The 21,367-nt window shown below is 30.1% G+C and overlaps 2 protein-coding genes across 4 annotated transcripts in view; one reads left to right on the top strand and one right to left on the bottom strand.

The window, feature by feature from the left end:
- Positions 1-814: 814 nt before the first annotated feature.
- Positions 815-10,355, top strand: LOC111640604. 3 transcript variants are annotated; one of them, XM_023386633.1, is made up of 5 exons: positions 815-1,154; positions 5,281-7,901; positions 7,969-8,197; positions 8,277-8,411; positions 9,760-10,355. In XM_023386633.1, exons 1-5 carry the CDS (start codon positions 1,091-1,093, stop codon positions 9,912-9,914), a joined length of 3,204 nt encoding a protein of 1,067 aa, XP_023242401.1. In that variant the 5' UTR covers positions 815-1,090; the 3' UTR covers positions 9,915-10,355. The 3 variants fall into 3 exon arrangements, with proteins under 3 accessions (XP_023242401.1, XP_023242400.1, XP_023242399.1); XM_023386632.1 differs by lacking the exon at positions 815-1,154 and adding an exon at positions 2,385-2,679 and having other exon boundaries at positions 9,760-10,353; XM_023386631.1 differs by lacking the exon at positions 815-1,154 and adding an exon at positions 2,692-5,190 and having other exon boundaries at positions 9,760-10,354.
- Positions 10,356-10,436: 81 nt separating this feature from the next.
- LOC111640607 (tyrosine-protein phosphatase non-receptor type 9-like) overlaps positions 10,437-21,367 on the bottom strand; it is a 99,975-nt gene continuing 89,044 nt past the window's right edge. Inside the window, exons 9-13 of the mRNA XM_023386635.1 lie at positions 19,866-20,113; positions 19,627-19,787; positions 15,680-15,909; positions 13,586-13,793; positions 10,437-13,459 (exon numbers count right to left, since the gene is read on the bottom strand). Of these exons, the coding sequence (XP_023242403.1) occupies positions 13,233-13,459; positions 13,586-13,793; positions 15,680-15,909; positions 19,627-19,787; positions 19,866-20,113 (1,074 nt within the window). The 3' untranslated portion in view covers positions 10,437-13,232. The remainder of the gene's footprint in view (positions 13,460-13,585; positions 13,794-15,679; positions 15,910-19,626; positions 19,788-19,865; positions 20,114-21,367) is intronic.

The raw sequence follows: 21,367 nt of genomic DNA, 5'->3' as shown, positions 1-21,367 counted from the left end.
TCAACAGCCCTCAATAATTGAAAATAAATAAGTAATGAATGATGATAATGATAATAATAATAATAATAATAATAATAATAATAATAATAATAATAGTTTTTTTGAAGCCAGAATATATTTTAATTGAATCCCTAATCCAGAATTTATTTTAGAATAATTTAAAATGCACGAAAGTTATATTTTAGGGCTAATTTCCACGTATGACACTAAAAAAAGGCATTTGTATGCATTCGTACGCTAAGAAGCGCGCGTGTATTATTCTTAAAGCGCTAAATATTTATTAAAACGACTAAATTAGCATAAATAAAGGCTTTATTAGTAAGAAAAATAAGTTTAAAATTCATTAAACAGTCTGCTTTTTTAACAAGTGCCGCCACCTGGAGTCAAAATACTAATAAACTCGAAAAGAAATTTTTTTAAGTGACGTCACCAATCTACGTACATATCTTTGAATTTTTTTTTAAACCTTAACAATAGAAGCCGCGTAAAATTTACAACTGCGTAACGTTAATGCATTTTTGTTTTTTTTTATCTTTAAAAATAATTTATATAATATGACGACAAAGCAGGCGTAATTTTTGTACTCATTTTTAAAGGCCGAAACCATCCTTTTAGCGCTGTCATATATGTTTAAATGCTATAATCGTTTGGAAAATTTCCATTTGTAGAAACCGGTAGGACCGTCTGTCGTTCGGGCAATAGTAGATTTAAAAAGCCACACCTTTAAAAAAAAAGCGATTGCATTTTTCTTAACGTTACGCTCTTTATCTTCCGAACGTGACTTTAAAAATATTTATTTGTTATGGTTTAAAGTTCGACCGATTCGGAAGCCGAACAGACTCAAAAAGATTGTGATACGAGGCTCAAAATCGAAGACGACGAGGAATGCCAAGAAGAGAAGTCAAACGGATACATTCTGGATACTTCAGATTCCATTGTACAGCGGGATGATCTACAGGAATGCGCCATAGAGGAAGATAACCTAAAAGATTTATTTAATGTCGAAAAGGATTCCACAACAGAAGAGAACAGCTCGGGTCTAGATTCTTCTTCTTCAATTTTAACAGAAGCGGAGAACGAAGAGAAGAGCATGGAGGAAATTCCACAAGGGAAAGACGAGAAGGAAAGTAATTATGGAAATGAGCAAGAAAAGGGTGAGTTTACACGATAATTATCTAATTTTATGCTATTGTCTAATGATAGAAAGCTCAAATCTCGTTTTATCCATTAAATTTTATTTTTAAAATTAATAATAAATTCAGAGGCAAGTCATTTACTTTATTCGTCATTCCATAAGGTCTGGAGTGTTTCCTTCTTATCATTCTGTAGTTTCTTTAAAATGTAGATTTAATACTTTAAATATGGTAAGAAAAATATAATATATAATCTTCTAAACAAAATGAAGAGCTATTTTACAAAACAAAACCCATTATTCCAGTAAATCAGGTATATCTGGTACTCAATTTTAAATTTTTTTTTCGTTCGAAGTCTGAATAATTGATTATAAACAGGAATTTTCGAGAAGTAAAACAATCTGTAGCTATTCTAAACATTATCTGGATCCACCCATGGTCTCAAGGATAGAATTTTTACTGTGATTAATGATGTATATTTATACGCAAATGCGCACGAAACGAAACGAGCGACCTACTATACTAATGAAACGAGTATAAGATTACGTAAAGATATTTGCAGAAGTGATTGGGCATTTTAAAATTTAAATCGACCAATAATCGTCGATACGGATTCAAATTTTCGAATTAATTAATTCATTTACACGTTAACGAGTAATTATTTTAATTAAAAATGTATTATTAAGAAAATATACGAAGCCTCCTCCAGTGCCTCCTAGAAGAACGAAGATAGAATGCTCTCCTCGAACATATACAGGTACATCAAAGATACCCAGGCCTACCCATCGAAAGCNTAACTTTTTAAATTCAAACTAGCCAATCGAGATGTAACTATTTTTTAAACATCCAATCTACAGCAATTAAATTGATATCGATTAAATTTTTAAATTCGAATTAACCAATTAAAGAAAAGAAATCGAATTTCGTTTATTTAAAATTTAAAAATGGAATTTAACGTCGTTTTATGTATAAAATTTTTTTTTTTTTTTTAATTTTTCACACGATACGATGATTGACAAGAATTTAAATAAATATATATATTTCTATCGATTTATCAGGTCTTTATTTATTTATTTTCCCTATTTTGTACAAGTCACGCCACATAATCGTTTCCTAATTCAGTAAAGTAATTCGAGCGTGGTGTGCGAGAAATTATCAATTTTTATTTACAAAATTTTCATTTTGCTTATGACTCATACCTAACTCGCTTGCGTAAAGGGTATAAAGTTTTGCTGCAACAATTTGCAATTAAATTCCGATCAGATTCGTAATGCTACGGCATTAATAAATTGGAAATCTTGGCAAGAATTGAAACAGAAACTGATGATGTAAAAAAAAAAAATAATAAGAATAGTAGTGAAGGGGCGAAGTTATTGACGTCACAAACCGGTCAAAAACTCGCTCGGTAGAGGTCGTCAGTGCAGCTTTAGGTTTCAGCGTGTCCGCTTCGCTTTAAAACTTCTCTAACAACAGACGGAGAAAGGTGCGCAAGTGGCACTAACAAATTTTTCTTTTCTGCAACAGAATCTCTCGAGGTAGCATGAAGGTAAGGAGAGAACTTTTTTCCCCTACCTGTAAAAAGTTAAAAACGTGCTTTAACCGCGACGGAATGTAGAATGTAGTAATTACTAGTTCTTTAATCATTTTTTTTAATACTTTAAAAACTCTTATGATGATTATAACTTGTACACTCCTGCATGCCAATTAGCATTCGTGCTTTTTTTTGTAACGAGGTAATGTCAATATACAGCAGAGAATGTATTAGCGAATTCAGAAAAGTGCGCTCAAAAACTATCCTTGAATATGTATATATGGAGATAGTGTAACAAGGACAACGCAAAGGCAGGTCAAAACAGGAAAAACCTTTAAGTGAGTAGAGGGCTTGACCCGCCTTGTGCGTTTGTCCAAGTTTTCTGATCGGTTCGACCGCTCGCTGACACATCCTGGTCGAGTTAAAAAGAATGGCATTGTTGCAAGTCGATCGCCATTGTTTTATAGCTTTTAAAGAACAATGAAATGCCATTGTATATTATAATGCCCACCAATGCGTTCCAGATACTTCGGAAGGACGTGTTCAAGGTTATTAATACGCATATACGACGATTTTTAAACTCGCAGGCGCATGAAGCGAACCTGATGCAATACATCGATAAGAGAGATTAAGTTGACTTACTAGAGTAATCCCATTAAAAATATACTGCTCATATATATAAAAATATATAAATATATATATATACACACACACACACATATATATATAAAGTGATAACCGCATTATGCAATCGGTCATGTGTAAATAATTAGAAAGTCGCATTAGTTGCGACGAGGATATTGTCAGTGTTCTTGTTAAGTAACAATAGAACTTTCTTAAATCAGACACTAAAACAGGATTATCCTGTAAATTGAGACAATTTTAAGAGAAGAAAAAAGGGTGGAAGAGCGTTTTTCCTTCATTTTAATGTCCTAAATAAACAGGTGTGCCCCATAGTGACCCTCTTCTCGTCTTGCGTCACTGATTTGGTAAGTCACGCTCGCGACAACTTTCTTCCTACTACGGAAACTGCAATATTGGGTATAAAATACCTGATGTCTGATGAACCGGAACTTCCTCCCATGGACTTTAACACCCGAAATAATTCAATTTAATTTCCTTGAAGAGCCTAATTATTCATAGGGATGGAGGAATGAGCTAGCCAACATCCCAAAGATTTATCTTCAAGATAATTATTTTTCGTTCTCCCTACCAATGCAGAGAAACCGGATCCTCCCACACAACGTTATTGTTAAAATAATCACATCATACTAGTATCTCCCTTCAATATATATATATATTTTTTAAATATTATTCTCCTTCCTTATCTGTTTTGGTTAAAAGTTCACTTTTTTCACAACTTCACTAAGCCATTACAATATTGTTTTGGTCGATAAACCAAGCCTGTCTGTACATGCAACGTTGATTACACTAAAATCATAGTCATTGGAATACAGATAAAAATCTAGCAAAACCACAGCCAAAAACGATTGTTCTGAAGGGGGTGAGCAGCTTCTTTGTATACGTCACTCCATTCAGTTTATTATTTTATTTTTATGTGCAACCAAATTAGAAACAGAAGTTCCATATTTTTGCAACTTACAATGCGGCTTTGGGTGGAAGGAAGATCGAGAATACACGCCTTCGTTTATACAATTTTCTTTTCTTTTTTTTTTAAACGTTTTGTTACGCTCATGCTTGCGTAACCAGTTACTCCATCAAAATTTAATCAGTTTGCAATACAAAAATACACGTTAAAATTATTAATTATTCGACAGATTAAAACTTATCTACTGTTTATAAATGCGGTAATACGATTCTCAAGTATGTAAGAAAATGGACTGTGAGCCCCGGAAGCAGACTTAACAAGCAAAAATTTTTAAAAATTACACAAAGCGGATCGTTTCACAGTTTTCCTCATTTAATTATTCGAAAATTAAAAAAAAAGTCCGACTGGCAACACTAAAAACTAAGCGAATTCACCGTTGAAATTGCCTTAAATGACTATCCCGCAGTAACGCGCTACGATTCGTGTCATTGGCTAATTTAAAAACGATCCAGATAAAGTGTCATTCTTTTTACGGAATAAACCCGGAGAGAATTTTAAAATAAAATTAGTTTTGAAATTTCGTGAAGACTAGTTAGCATTGAAGAACCAGTATACTGTTGGAGCTGTCAGTATAAACTATTAAAAAGTAACCTTCGTGTTCTGACCTCCTTTTCTTGGCACGTATCGATACTGAAAAATATTTATAATATTAATTAATAAGTAGTAGTAGTAGTAGTAGTAATAATGGACTGTTAAGATTACACTCGAGTTAAAAAAATATAAAAAATAAATAAGAAAAAGAGGAGATCAGGATTGGCTTAGGAATGTGGCTGGACGATGGCGGTCGTTAGCCCGTCATGTCTGGCCAACGATTCTTGTTTTGCTGCCATCCACTCATAACAGATAGTGAAGTTGCATGCTTAGTCGGTTGCGAAGTGCAGACAAACCAGAAGTGAGTAGAAAAAAAAAATTACTAGGTAAGCCAGTGCAGGTGCGACTCCAGTCAAAGTGTAACAGAAAGTTACTTATATATGATTTATTTTTTTTACCTTTTCTTTTAAATTCAGGTGAAGAAAAAATGGAGGTAGTATCTTATCCGGATGAGCAGTTTCTACCACCCACAGTTTTTAGGCAACCACCCGACGGGGATGAGTTTCCACCAAATTATACAGAGCCGGCCATTATCGAAAACAGATTGGAGGATTCTGGAGTGTTTCTAGAAGATGCTGTGAAAGTAACGAATAATCAGTATGTAATCTATCCAATGGATTTACCTGATGGCAAGCTCAGGAATTCCCCCGAGGAGAAGTCTCTCGCGGCACTAGATGAACTTATACATGGAAAGAATCATCAAGTAGTACAGGAGACGATGCAGATTACAAAAGAAAAGGAAGACGACGACAACAACGACGACGACGACGACGACGGAGGAGGGGAGAGTAAAGAAAAAAAGAACGAAGATGGGCAAAAAGCAGAAGAGAAATCGAACGAGGTGGACGAAGAAACGAGTATTAAAGCCGAAGAAAATGAAACTAGCAACGAAAGTAATTTAAAAATGGAAGAAATAAATAACAATGTCGATTCCGGCAGCATTCCGAAACCTAATGACATTTATGAAACGATAAAAAATGGTCATCATATATTAAGCGAAACTGACGACAAAAAGCAGAATCGCATGCAACCAGAGATCGGTAATAGATGGAAAAGTGAAGAGAATTTGAGAGTGAACAGGATATCTTCTCGTTATTCTAGAAATAATGAAGCGCAGGTTAGTGTAAAGGACAGGATAGCCATGTTTTCTCGTTCTGAGATGTCGTTGAATCAAACGGCGAAAGCGTCTACTCTTAAAGAAGAAACGGCCATTAAAGAATCTCCTAAAATCGAAGTGAAAGTGTCGAATTCTCCTATTGCAGATTTTAATTTGAAAGAATGCAAGTGGCATAGCACTGGTAATATATCATCTGGAGGTGGAAACAAGGAAAAGAACGAAATTAACAACAACAAAGATATTACTAGCAGTTTAATATCAATTCCAAATGAAATAGCTATGGAACAATTTAAGAAACCAGACGTAGTGTCATCCTATCCTCAGACGCAATGGTCTAGATATCAAAGGTATAGTTATGGTGGTTATAATTATCCGAGAAGATTAGAGGACTGTTATAAGAGATTCAGTAGTGGATCGCTATTTTCTCCTCTGGATAAAAAGCAATCCAAGTTAAAAGGTTTAGTTATACCGGAGAAACCCGCTACATTGCCAACAGTCAATAAATCATTGCCAACGATTGTCAGCTGTAGTTCAGTATTACTTAATAAATTAGATGTGCCAAAACCTGTACAGAATTACTCCAATTTAAGGACAGAAACTGTTTTATCTGTGGATTGTAAAGAGACGGATGCATCCGGTGATAAAAAATACAATTTTAGTCAAATTGTGGATGTGTCGTGGAAACAGACTAATGCCAATTTACCTAAATATTCTCCTGCATTTAAGCGTAAATCCTTACAGCTGACCAGACCTGCCAGCACTCCTTCGATTTCGCCAACACCACCTTCTTCGCTGACTTCTCCGCTTTCTCCTTCGCCTCCGTCCAGCATCTGTAGTAGTAATTCTAGTTCTCAAAAACAAGATGTCTTTCAATTACCTGTAGAACATGGAGATAATAATAGTCATGACAATTTAAGTTCTACTAATTCCTATCTGTCTAACAGATATCAAGAAGTAAACTCTGGTAAATATTTGGCCCAGCCAGTCGCAATAACCGAAACGAAAACATTTGAGTCTTCGGAATTAAATGGTAAAGACATCAAAACTAGAACAAGTAAAGTAGAAGAGTGGTCTGTTATTAGCAGATGGGCAAGACAGAGTGAACAAGATGATGATTCCACATCTAGTACCAGTCAGCAGACTGAAGACTCTAGACATTTAGCAGACGACTCCATGTCGGAAACCAATTCCGATTCGGAATTCCGTCCCCGTTTCCTTAGCCATCAAAAAACCGTACTGAGGATGCCTTCGGATACCACCGACAGCGTCCGCAACTTCCGTGCCCTGGCAGAGAAGTGGGCTCAGAGATCCGGTGATAGCAGTGATGCTCTCTCGCCAACACCTTTAGTTTCTCCAACTCATACGCTGAAGAAAGAAATGGGAAGAAGAGGAAGTCAAGATAATGGAACCAAATTACCTCCTTCGCTGAAGCCACGTAGTTTGGAAACAACAGATGTGGTAAAATTACGAGAAGATAAGCCAAAATTAACTAGACCTACATCTCTTGTAGATAATCCCAGATGTACAGGTGGACTGAAAAAATTGGAATACGCGGAGTCATGTGAATCTCTTACTAGATTGACTAATCGCAGTAGAGATTATAAGAGTAGACATACTGGTATCGATACCGCTTCTAGGTCTCTCAGTGTTAGCGATATTCGCAAAACATTTGAGAATGCCACAGTTCAACAGAATGGATTTAAGGCTAATGGATTCAAAAAATCAGTCCAGCAACCAGAACACAAGAGAATGCCAGTTGATCACAGTCGAATGTCTTCAATTGATTCAACCTGCAGTGAAAGATCAAATGTTAGTTTGGAGTCATCAGATTTAACAGTAATTCTGAAAAAGCCCCACACTACCGGTAGCATAGGCATTACTTTAGCTGGTGGTATTGACTGCGAAGTCAGAGATATAACAGTAAGTATCAAAGTTAACATATTTAAAACCAGAATCAAACAGCTAACGGTATAAATTCTGCTTACAGGTCCATAAAGTCATTTCGGGAAGTCTGGCTGATCGCGATGGACGATTAAGAAAAGGAGACAGAATATTAGAAGTGAATGGTCAGCAGATGGATGGTCTCACACACCGGGATGCTCAGGCTTTGTTAAAATCACCCTGCACCGAAATGGAACTGGTAGTTTCTCGAGCACCGGACGGAATCTGTCGTGATAGTAGTCAAAGTCTAGATGCAACTGTAATAAATAAGAATAGTTAGTAAAATTTTATATAGTTAAATACATTCAATAGAATGCTTTATTCTTACATTTAAATACTTACCTTTATATTTAGTCTCAAACAGTAACAGCCAAAGGCATCTGTCTGTGGAATTATTGAAGGAAGGTACAGGCCTGGGTTTTGGCATTGAAGGAGGAAAAGATTCCCCTCTTGGTGATAGACCACTTGTGATTAAGAGAATATTTAAAGGTAAGAAGAAAATCGCATAGTTTATAATTTTGCACTTTCTAGTAAGAACATAAGCTATATTTATGTACAAGCTTAAGAAAAAGTACTTTAATTTAAGCTGGCGCACAACTTTTATTACTGTTTAGAGATAATACTAACCACTGTGTAACAGCTTCTTGTTGAATTTATTCATTTTCATGTAAAGTATTTTTTTTTTAAATTTTCATAAACAAAGACCAAAAAAGTTTGATACTGATTAAACGTGGCTTTGAATTTATAAAAGTTTTTGCTTGTTGGAAGCAAATTTTAATGTATAATTTTTGAAATTAAATTATACTTGGTTAAATTTTTCTAAAAAAAATAATTTAGATTGGTTTATATTAAAGATTATAAAATTTAGTTTGAGTTAAAGTAATCAGTCGTATTTTTTAAATATTACTAATTATAATAATAATTATTATTTTTGTTGAAAGAATACTTATATACTACTTTAATTCCTAAAAATTAATTTACCATAAATATTTCTGCATTTTTATTAAAATAAAAAAACGAATAACTGAAAAAACTGGAATTGTGATGTGTCAAATGATAATTATGTCAGCAATTTTGTTCTGTAATTCAACTATAATCTTGAATTTTCATATTTTAAATTAATGTTATTAGTGCCAAAGCATGTTTTATGTTATTACAAATTACATAATTATATTCTAGAGAACAAATTTAATGAAATATAATTTAAAATTTGGTTAAATTAATTTTGATTTAAAATACATGCTTTAAATTACATTTAGAAAATTTAGTTTTTCAGTATGATTAAACAAAATAAAACTGTGTACTTGTTAATTAATGCTAAAAAATATGTAACATTTTACAAAAATAATATATTTATCAATTAAATAATTGTTTGAACCAAATGTAACTCTGTACACTTTCAATAATATGATATGAGTAGATCACTTGCCAAATTGATTAACTCCATAAAACAAAAAGTATAAAAATTAATAATATAAATTATTTTAAAAAATTTCTTTTAAACTTTAAATTTAAATAAACATTGTAGAATGTATTTTTATATACTGTTATATTAGAGCACAGCTTTAATGTAACAATATATAAAATTGTTATTATTTTTACATTTTTTGTATAACTAATTATCTTATGGATTTACAAATGAAGTTAATCTATTTGGTCTGTGAATGGCTCATATATTGTTTATGGAACAATAATTTATATTTAGACCAATAATTTACATTTGATTTGAGTAACATAACTATAACAATATAACAGTTTTGATGTTATTAAGCCTACTTTAATGAATTTTAAAATGTGAATTATCATTATCATTAATTAAAATTAATTTATTTACAAGGTGGAGCAGCAGATAGAGAAGGTACGCTAAAAGCTGGCGACGAATTAATATCAGTAAACGGCCAATCTCTTGGTAACATGACACGAACGGAAGCTTGGAACTACATGAAGAAATTACCGGATGGTTTAGTAACGCTAACAGTGCAAGTTAGTTAAGATAATTCTTGAGCAAGTTTATCATCCAATATCTTTTTTACATTAAAACAATTTAGGATTTTCATATTTTTTTTACAATTTTCGGAGGTTCTAAATTAAAAAAAAACTTATTTTTAAAGCATTGATACTAATAAATATATTAAATAATTATTGCCTGTATAGGTTCTGTGATATAAATTGTGTGTGCATATGAAAGGAAAATCAAAATTTCCTTTTGTGTAAATTATACGGTGATTGTATAATTAGTTTCGGTAAAGCGTACTTATGCAAATATTTTTGAAAAATTCAGAATAACGATTTTTTATAACTGCAGCAAAGTACAAGTTTTTAACAACAGAATAATATTTTTTTTATCCAAAAAATAAAAAGACTATTTATCTAATAAAAGTTTGCCAGTCTGTTGTTTTTACTGGCATGAAGGGAGTGGTATACAGGTGTATATGTTTTACTAATTTCTTGAAAATAAAAATTATTTGTAACATTTTTCTCTCACTTGCTCTCTAAAATAAAATCATAACTGCTACAAATGAAATTTTCACAGTTTTATTTATACAAATGGAAAGATACATCTCAAAGATTCACAACAAGATAACAAATGACTAGCTGCAGAAATCTTAAAGTACCCAGTAATGGCAGTAATAGCGGGCATTTTACAAGTTTTCTTTTGAAACTTCCCATTCCCCACATTCATCAAAATTTATACCTCACGACATTCAGCACAAAAGCTATACATTTTCAAGTCAACACGAAGATGTGGTGTAGTCAAATGATACAATAAACATAGGTTAAAACTCAAATTAACTATACATAGAAATATATTAGCATATGAAACTACAAAAAATTTACAAAAAAACTTTGTAGGTGGAAGCCCAAAGTTTTACTACATTCCCATCACCATTTATATGGCAATTATGCTAATAATTTAATTATATTATGTTACCTAATTATCCATCAATTTTTAAACAACTGCATAACTTTATACCAAAGTATTTAGAGAACTGAGGAATGTTCATGAGAATCTTAAATTTTTAGAAGTCAATGTATTTTTGACTAGCAGATGTCAAACATCTTTGGTCTAAACAAATACTGTTCTGAAACAAATTTCATAAAATGAATCTTTGTTGCTCTGGAAGTTAATGTTTATCAAGCATTTCTGTTAAAATGGTCTCTGAAAAGCACTAAATTCCAGCTAAGTGAATTTTGAAGTAAATGTTACAAAATATACAAAAAATTTAGCAATGTGGATGCTAAAATTACACAAATGAATGCATTCAAAATGGATTTTCTTTGATTCTGTACTAAATAATTCCAAATTTTATATAACAAAGATAAATGTAATCAAAATACAAGTAAACAAAACAAAATTTTCTTAACTATCAAATATTTTCTAAGCACCATTTCTATCAATGATAAACACAAGAAAAATAAAGGCTATGTAATTTGCCACATAAATCCAAATTCCAGCAAGAAAAATAACTACGAGCAATATTTGAGCAATAGGCTTTTAATGTCATTAAATAACAACTTTATTAATATAAACTGCCTAACAGTACTTGATTAGAAACTCATACAGGCATCAAAGTATACAATGTTTTGCACTTATTGGAAGATCCATTACAGATTATACAAATCATATGTAACATGTGAGAAGAGGTAGCATTTAAATGATATATATATATATAAATAAAAATTGATTATATCAAGCACAAGAAGCAGTAATTCCTGGATAAACTATTTGTGACAAATTAATACAATATGTTAATGAACAAAATGAAATATGGAATGAAAACTGATGTATAAAAAATTTATATATGTATATATAAAGTTAATTATTATTAAATAAATAAAATAGATTTCTAATGATAAAAATTTCCAACTATTATCTTACATCTAGACACAACACTCATCATACAAAAACTAACACTGAAATATGCTGATGATCCTATATATAGATACATTTTATAAAGCACAATGCAAATTGTGATCTAAGATATTATATATGATGACTCTCAATAGTTACGAGTATGGACCGATATGAATGCAAGGACAATTCGATATTTAACGAATAATCTCCTAGTTTCGTGACGATTTCTCAATCCAATGAATGACAAACAACATACTATTATATATTAAAAAAAGTATCTGCTAAATCTGTTAAGTTATATTCATGCTATGATTAAAACCAGCAGCATGATGTATGAATGGTGGTAAATTAATCATTATGGGCTTACGTTTGACATAATTCCTGATTATAGATTGGCAATCTGAACATTTCAGAAATACATATGTTAACAATATTAAATAACATTGTGCTGAAGTCTCCCGTCAATTTTGGCAACCATTTACAAGTCCATTTATACAAATAAATATTAATTAAATAATCATGCAACGTTCCTTCCAGTGCAATAACAAAATTTTCCACAACTGTCAAATTTGAAAAATAATAAGTTAATAAATATTTCCTGGTTATAATTATTTTTGGTTTTATACAATTAACTCTCCAAACTATGATTTTTCACAATTGCTTTCAAGCAGTCTGTTATAACAGCAATATCAACAAAGCATATAAGAAATTAACAGTTTTTAAAGATATGGCATGAAGATATTTTAACATTATAAAAAAACCACATCAACAGCCCTCAATAATTGAAAATAAATAAGTAATGAATGATGATAATGATAATAATAATAATAATAATAATAATAATGATTGTGTGAAAAAAAAATAACCTTCACACTTTGGCTGAAAATAACAAAGATCATTTGTAATACCAACGTCATTTGCATCGTAGCAGGAGTACTTTCAGTCTCACGATAGTTTATTCAAGCATTCTTTAGAAAGAATTAGAGGCTTAAGTACTCTAAGATGTAAATTCTGTTTTCAGTCAAAAAATATCATTGTAATGCCGTATTAAATCGTAACATCAGAAATAATGGATGTCGAATTTCTTATGTAAGACTGCTATACATAGTTTGATATTTAAAATTGTAACATATTTAAGATATTTCATAAATTTGAGAAATGTTGTAACTGCAATGCATATAACAATATACATTATTTATATTTATATGTATATATATAGTTTTTGTACACTAGTTTTGATGTTAAAGATTATTTCAAATAATCAGTTTGACAAATACTTTAAATGAAGAAAATTAAAAAAAGTGACAAGTTATTATTTGTACTCTGAAAAAGTTTTCCTAATTACTCACTGATTAAATGCACTTTTTTATTTTAAACTCCAGGATGATTGTGGAGAAATGTTCTGAATAATGCATGCATTAATGAAAAGATATTTTCGTATTGGAAGAAGCTAATCATTCCGACTCGGTGTCGCTTTCGTTAAAACCCGACAGATCCACGTCTTCAAGCAGTCCTCTGCTCAGTGCATATTCCAGTAATGCTAGGTGGCAAAAAACGTATTGGTCGGGCATTTGTATACTGAAAGCCCTCTGGGATCTTATGCGTTCCACAGTTCTACACACGTCGATTCTTCCTGTGGCTTCTAGACGTCGCAGACATATATCTAATGTGATGAAGGTGCCTGAAATTGAAAATGGTGTCATAACTAATGGATTGCCATGAAAAGTGTGAAATATATGCTTTTATGGCTAAGTGAAAATATGGTAAATTTATTGAAAAAATGTGCAAAATAAATATTTAAGATTACCTGTCCTTCCTATTCCGGCACTGCAATGTACCACTATGGGAGGTCCCAATGGGTGACCGTTCCACTGAGTTCCATAAGACTGTACGATTCGTGCCTGGCAATCTCTGACCTTATCTCTGAAATCCAACATGGCCAAAGCGGAATGTGGCACTCCGTAATCTGGCCAACTTGTAAACTGCATATGTGCTACTTGTTGAGAAATTCCAGTCTGTTATAAAAATAAAATTCTATTAATTTTTATTTTAAAAAAACTTTTATATTAAGCAAAATAGTATGGTGCACCATCTGTTATGAGATTTTGTTATAAAAATTTTACACATTTTTAATTATCAATACTATAAAATGGCAAAAAGCTTGATTTTGAGGNTGTCACGTAATAGTATCCCCAAGAACGCGGGGTGAGAGAGGGAGAAATTGTGAAAGAGGGAAAATTTGTGGGCTTCCCTTGGTGTGTGTCGAGTCAGTGTTGTGTGTGGAGTCAGTACTGACTGGGGAGCTAACCAGAATGGGTAGCCGTGTGGCTGGTCTGAGATTTTAAATTCAATTAAACTTAGTGTAGAAAAAATAAAATATAGAATTTCTTGCTAATTTTAATTATTCACACAAATAAAATGTGGATATATTCATAACATATTTAATGTCAGAAAATTTAAATCTTACAAAAATCTGTAATCATTGCATTACTAAATCTTACAAAAATTTGTAATCATTACAAATTTGCAATTCTAAAATTTCTGCAACAAATTTTTCCTTGTGCAATTTAAATTCAGAACAAACCAAAAATAGTGAAATAATTCAAATACAACAATTATTATTATTTTGTTTTGTACTTCATTAATAAAAATAAACTTTATCACACTTGAATCATTCCTAAAAATCCTGTTTGAAATCAAATTATTCATAAACTTGAGAAGTTATACAATACAAAGTAATCTGAAATATTCAGGTTATGGAAGATAACACACATCCAGGAATAAAGTGATGATCGAGAGTGAAACATTTGTAAACCATGTAACAAAAAATATAGAAGTTTTTTTTGATGGTAATTGAAGTCGGGTAAATAAATTTTCATTCACAACCACATTAATAATTTTTAAACTGTTTCAAAGCAATTTGTTGACTTGTTTCAGTCAAAAAAACTTCACTATAATTGTATTATTATTAAATTTTTAGCAGAAGATTCGAATAAAATAATGTGTATTATTTCAGAAAAACATAAGAAATTTATTTATAATTCGTCTCAAGTGTATTGCAACAAGAAATTTTATTAATGGAGAAACTTGAAATTAAAATTTAAATGGCAATAATAATTATTTCACTTGGTAAATACACATGCTAGAATGCAATAGAATCAATGTATTCAGGATTGGATTTCGTCTGACCATTTCTAATAAAATTAATAAGTTTTTTTCTTTAAATATTAAAATTTCAATTTTTACAGTCAACATTTTTGAATTACACAACAAAATAATTTAAAATACTAAATCAAAAGCAGACATCAAGATATGAGATATGAATCATTAATACAAATATTTATTATATAGTTCAAGTACTTTAGTTATTGCAAAATAACTTTGTGAACAAATAAACTGAATAGAATGGCATTCAAACAGCAAGTTTTGAAGGACTTTAGAATATAATTTTATATTTTTCAAATATATTATATGTATTTCAAAAGCATAATTGTAAGATATTAAAAAAATATATTTTTTTCATAAAACAGTCATTCTGGTCTTGCAACATTCCTCATCTTTTCTAGATAATACAGAACTTTCCTGTATATAAAATATTGCATTTTTGTAAAATTTTGCATAAAGTTAGAAAATAATTCTTCATATACATCAGATGATAACCTATTGTCAGTTTTATTTTAATTCTTTGTATACTTTTTCTATAATAAATACAATGTAATGTAATTGACAAGACAATTTTTTAATTACATATTTTGGATAAAACTTTATATTCTGGAATATGCCAGAAAGACAAAAGGAGGATTTTTGACGAGTGTGCACTTAAATTATTAAGTATATCTTAATTATTAATGTAAATAAGCAGAAAAACATTGATTTCTTAAATGGTTACAGACATACTTACTCTGGTGTCTGTGAGAACGAGATTTGAAATGGTGTAGTCGGCATGCTGTTCCATTCCGCTGTTATAAACTTGGAAACATCCGTATTCGGCTCTGGTGTCTTCATCTTTGGGCCAGTACTGGCCACACTTCATTCGACTTCTCTCCATTGTTCTTGTCGTCATAACAATGACACCCACCTGTTGTTCCCAAATCATACGCCAGAAGTCGGGAAATGTCTTTGGTAAGGGTCCTAAATTAAAACAAGAATTTGTTATTTAAAAAATGCTTAGACATAAAATGTTCTTTACATTTTTAATTAAAAAAATTCTGAAAATAGCAGCAATTAATGTCAGCAAAAAATTTATAACAAATTTACTTTTTAGGTTATTCATTTTTTATTAATATGTGCTGAAAATACAAAGTTTAATTAATTTTCAGCATGTTCTATTATAAACAGTCAATTATATGTAAAATGACAATAAAAATTATTAATTAATAGAGAAGAAAAATATAATCATTTTTTTCCTCTATTATCTTTATGAAAAATCTTAATCTTTATATTCTTATTTTTTTTTTTTTACTTAAGATTTTTCATAAAGATTCCTCTTAATTACACTACCCTCATAGTGCAGCAATTAATATTTGTAAACTGATCTTCCACAAATATTAAACACACAATCTCTTAGTATCATTGAATTACTAAATATACAATTTTAGGGGAGGAAACATTATTGTCACTGAATCACATGGCTTTCGAACTCTCAAACTGGAATTAGCATACAGACCACATTACCGTATAGAAATACTCCATATATTGCAGTTAATGCATTTGTTAAGTTCAATTGTAACATGTGTCAGGTGTGTGGATGTCAGCAAGTGTTGATGGACAGTCCACAGCTTTGTCACACGTGTCACGTAATAGTATCCCCAAGAACGCGGGGTGAGAGAGGGAGAAATTGTGAAAGAGGGAAAATTTGTGGGCTTCCCTTGGTGTGTGTCGAGTCAGTGTTGTGTGTGGAGTCAGTACTGACTGGGGAGCTAACCAGAATGGGTAGCCGTGTGGCTGGTCAGGAACCAGTATTGTATTGTAATTATCAAATAATTGTCTGGTGCAGGAGTGTTGCTCAATTGTGGAGTGCCAGAGAGTCACTCGCTGATTTGGAGACATTAAAGTGTAATTGTGTTGTTATTGTTAGAAAGGAAGTGTGTACTGTGTTCTTTTAGACTGTGTAAACGAGAACATTTTACACCACCATCATCACATCATCATTTTTTATACAATAGCATTCTAGAAAATAGTTGCACTAACCAAGGAATATATTTAATAAGAAAAAAAGGGACAATGATTTGTGAAAAAGTAACTTTTTACTTATGTTATTTGGATTCACCTTCCCCTTCTTTTCATCAAAAAGATCTAGGAAGCATCAAATTGCATTTTCTAATTCTCCTTGTGCATTAATTGCTGTTTTTTGTTCGTACTGATATTCAAAATTATGTTGAAAGAAGTGTTGACTGCCTAAACATTTTTACAAGTTCTGATTAAAAAAAAATTTTAATTCAATTACTTACTGTGTTATCACAATGCAGGACTGTAATATTTAATCACATTTTAATTTAAAAATTGGCTTTCCATGTCTGGTCTTGATTTTCATCTAACTTCATTCTTAAGATTAACAAAGGATAGACAGACCAGGAAAAGTGGAAATGTATAAATATGTAATTTTCAAATTGCAGGGAAAAAATAAAAATAAATGGTTGGATCAACTGTGGCTCCTGACAATGCATATTACAATATAAATATATTGTAATATGCATTTGTAATATGTTTTTTTTTTTTTGCTTTAAAGTTCTCAATTATTAAATAGATACTTATGCATAAGTTCATATTTCTTTGCACTTTTCTAAAAGAATATAACTTTTCATTAAAATAAATTTATTATACATTTCATATAAACATAATTTAAAGAACTATTAAAATGGTTTAATCCACTTTTTATCATTTACTTACATTAACGTCATTTTATGTTAAAATTTACTTTTAAAAGTATAGTTATATAATACACTTTAGGAATTTTCAATACAATATATGGTTTAAACAAAGGAGTAGCTATGCTTTTTAATAAATTCAAGAAATGAAAATTATTACAAACTTATAAAAGAAATTAAAGAGAATCCTAAATTAATATTTTTTAATATTTTATATTTTTGAATAAATATAATTAATAAATTAATTATGTTTATTCAAATTTTAAATAAGTATAAAACATACAAATTAAAATTTGAATGTTTTATACTTATTTAAAATTTAAAGTTTTGTATTTAGGTAATTTATTATCTAAAAGGTATAGATAATGTGCAGGAGTGTCATAAGCAAAAACTACAAGAGTATGTCATAAGTAAAGCATGAAGTATTGTGCACTAAACCAATTTAGTTTTTTTCTTTTCTCTTCTCCATTCTTGTAATGTATGAACTAGCCTTTATACATTTACTAAAATTATAATATTTAACTTACTGTAACAAACAAAAAATGCAGATAAACCAATGCATATGAAGAAAAAATCCTAAAAATTTTAAAATCTAATTTGGTAGCTTCAAATTTTAACATCTTATCTTTCATAAAGTTGTTTTTGAATTTTTTTAATAGTATAGTAATTAATTTATCTTACCAATGAACTTCTCAAACTGTTTGAATATATATCAGATAAGCAGTTACACATATTTATAATGTAATAAAGTATTTCATACTTTTTTACTATGTTTACTGTAAATGGGAACCACATATAAGTATACCTATTATCATCTCTGTCATATGTAAATTTATAAATTATTGTGATTGATTTAACAAAGTATTTTTATTTCTGATCTTGTAATTAAAGTGTAAATTTTAAAATTAATCTGTGGAACAACTTTAAATATCAAACTTCTTATAAGACATAAGTAACTGAATGTAATCCAAACTCACCATAATTAATCAGGCAATTATTATGCTATAATTAATAATTTAGATAAGAGATGGCATCTAACATCTACTTCTAGTACAAAATTACTTAGTTTCTAATTATTAATTATAGCATAATAATGACCTGATTAATTAATTAATTACCACGAAAGTTTGGATTAGTATCAATACACTGGCTTCGGGATGTTGATATATGTACACTACTTTGACAATATACACAAGCACATGCGATTTATAAATTTGAGTGTGACGGAGTTAATAATAAATTCAAGTATGTGGGAAGACTAGTAGACAATTAAAATAAGATTTAGAAAATATAATGCAGGGCGAGGTTAAAATTAGACAGTTTGGCAATTTCTTGCAGGTGCAACCATACAATTGTAACATTGACAGAGACAAATTAAATTATAAAAAAAGGAAAAACATGTATAAAAGAAAATTTTTGAATAAGAATAAAATAGTATTTTTTTCTTACTCAAAAATTTTCTTCATATATGTTTTTCTTTTTTTTTATAATTTTTAAAAATTTTCTTTTAGACTATTTTATTCATCTAATAGTGCTCCTGTGTGATAAGTTATACTTGGCAATTTTATGCTTACTCCCAAAGAACAAAAGAAAGAACAAGAAGCAATCAAGTATTAAAGCTTTATTATTGTTATTGTTTAGGCAATGGCTTTACATTTTATGAAACATGCGAATAATAGATTTTTAAAACCCATTTACCTTACTCTTTGCCTTATAAATATGTTATATTAGCACATAATAATAATATAACACATTGTTATATTACTGTTGCATGATTATAATATTAAAACCTAGACAAATTAAGGATGGTTTTATACTATGGGATGCACCTTATACAAAACAGTACGGAACAATAAATTCAAAATAAAGGACAGTAACTACAAAACGATCAATGACAGACCAAGCAGATTATAAAGTTTTATGCAGTTTTTTTAATCATTATTTCGTATCAATCAATAGATACATTTTAAAAATGTAATACCTTGAGTAGAAATAAAAGCATTTTTCTGCTTGTAACCGTCAACGTAATTTGCATTCAAATAATCTGAACAAGGATCTCCCTCCAAATGAGAAAGCCTGACTCGTGTGTGATCGTAGCACAAGACGTCCGTGTATCTATTTTTAGCCTGGTTAGGTTTCAATCTATTACAAAAAAACTATCATTAATACTACTAAAGTGGTTACAAACTATTAAGAGAGTGTGGTAAAATGACAAGTTACCTTGAAGCTTCGAATGTTCCTTCGGGAGACTTTGACTTTAAGTCTGTGTACTCTTGGTACAGACCCTTTCGTCCCTTCTTTTGAAGATGATCGATAAATTCTTCTAATGTCATTCCCAATCCGTCATCTACATGGAGAGATTCCTCCCACGACGAGGAAGCAGAACTACTAGAAAAGTGTTTTTCGTCGTCGGTGATGTCAGTTGTTGTAGAATCGGGTGAAAAGAGAATATCTTCTTGATTATCTTTCTGTAAAATAAACTGTCATTGAAAATAATACAGTGTGTTAAAAATATTTGTAAAAACTGGACCAAAATTAACTTTATATAAATTAATTTAGTTGTAATTACAGAAAATTTTATTTAAAAATTAATATATTTTAGTTTGGAAATAATTTTAAAGTTTTAACATTAAGCAATTAAATTTGTTGAAATGTCACAAATATAAGAACAATTAATTCAGATTCATCAACATATAATGATTCACACAATGTATCATAAGCTTAAACTTTCTTTCCAGTAAAATTTTTATTATTTCTTTTCAATAGAAAATATCATTTTTCTAATCATAAAAAAAAAAAAAAAAACACATTTCATATTTTGAAATTCATCAGAAAATGTGTGTAATGCATGCTACCTTATCAAACCTATATTACCTATTCAAATCTGTCTTGATTCATCTTCAGCCACAATATACCTTGTCAAAGAAGAACAAGTATGGGACATCAATAACTACTTTTAATTGAATATTTCAAAGACCAACTTGAAAAAAAAAAATCAAAATAATTCTTGAGTTCCAACAGTAAATTAAAGAATTCCAAATGTTAATAATAAACATTTACTGTCAATATACCAGTGTAACTGCTTCCAACCACAAGTCAGGCCAGCCACCTCTATGATTAATGTACTTATCTGAATGATTAATGATGCTCTTAAGCAACTTTTGAAGTGTTAATATTTTCAATACAAACAAAACAATTTATCAATACTGAAAGTCCTAATAAACTATATTATAGCAAGTTAATTATTTCATTTAATTTATGATTAACTTAGAATGTAGTTTGATTATACAAACTTACTGTATATAATGCACGGAATTCCCAAGTATAACTTGGCACTTATCTCTCTTTCAAATCTACTTGAATCAAAGGTTGGATGCATAATTTAAAATTTTCAATTTTGATTCATTTATATTCATGAATGAAATACATAACTTTCCTAACTATTATAAAATCTTATTTAGAATATAACTTTTATAATTTTAATTACAATATAACTTAATAAAATTGTATGGTGCACCATCTGTTATGAGATTTTGTTATAAAAATTTTACACATTTTTAATTATCAATACTATAAAATGGCAAAAAGCTTGATTTTGAGGGTAGGGACAAATTTTATAAAAAAGTGTAAGTGTTAATAACAAGTAAAATTGTCATATCTGACCCTATTAAAGATGCATAGGACCATTTTATCTCCCCACACCTTCAACCACCAAAATTTAA

The sequence above is a fragment of the Centruroides sculpturatus genome, unplaced genomic scaffold (genome assembly GCF_000671375.1).
Source record: "Centruroides sculpturatus isolate CEXI.00-Female unplaced genomic scaffold, Cexi_2.0 scaffold1370, whole genome shotgun sequence".
Taxonomy (NCBI): Eukaryota; Metazoa; Arthropoda; class Arachnida; order Scorpiones; family Buthidae; genus Centruroides; species Centruroides sculpturatus.
This window is presented reverse-complemented; position numbering and strand designations above follow the sequence as displayed.

What these genes read in the sequence shown, in the direction of transcription:
- LOC111640604 (XM_023386633.1), top strand. Translation starts at nt 1,091, where the DNA reads ATGGAGGAAATTCCACAAGGGAAAGACGAGAAGGAAAGTAATTATGGA. An exon ending in AACTGTAATAAATAAGAATA is followed by an intron (nt 8,198 to 8,276) that starts GTTAGTAAAATT and finishes CTTTATATTTAG; the next exon opens with TCTCAAACAGTAACAGCCAA. An exon ending in GATTAAGAGAATATTTAAAG is followed by an intron (nt 8,412 to 9,759) that starts GTAAGAAGAAAA and finishes TTTATTTACAAG; the next exon opens with GTGGAGCAGCAGATAGAGAA.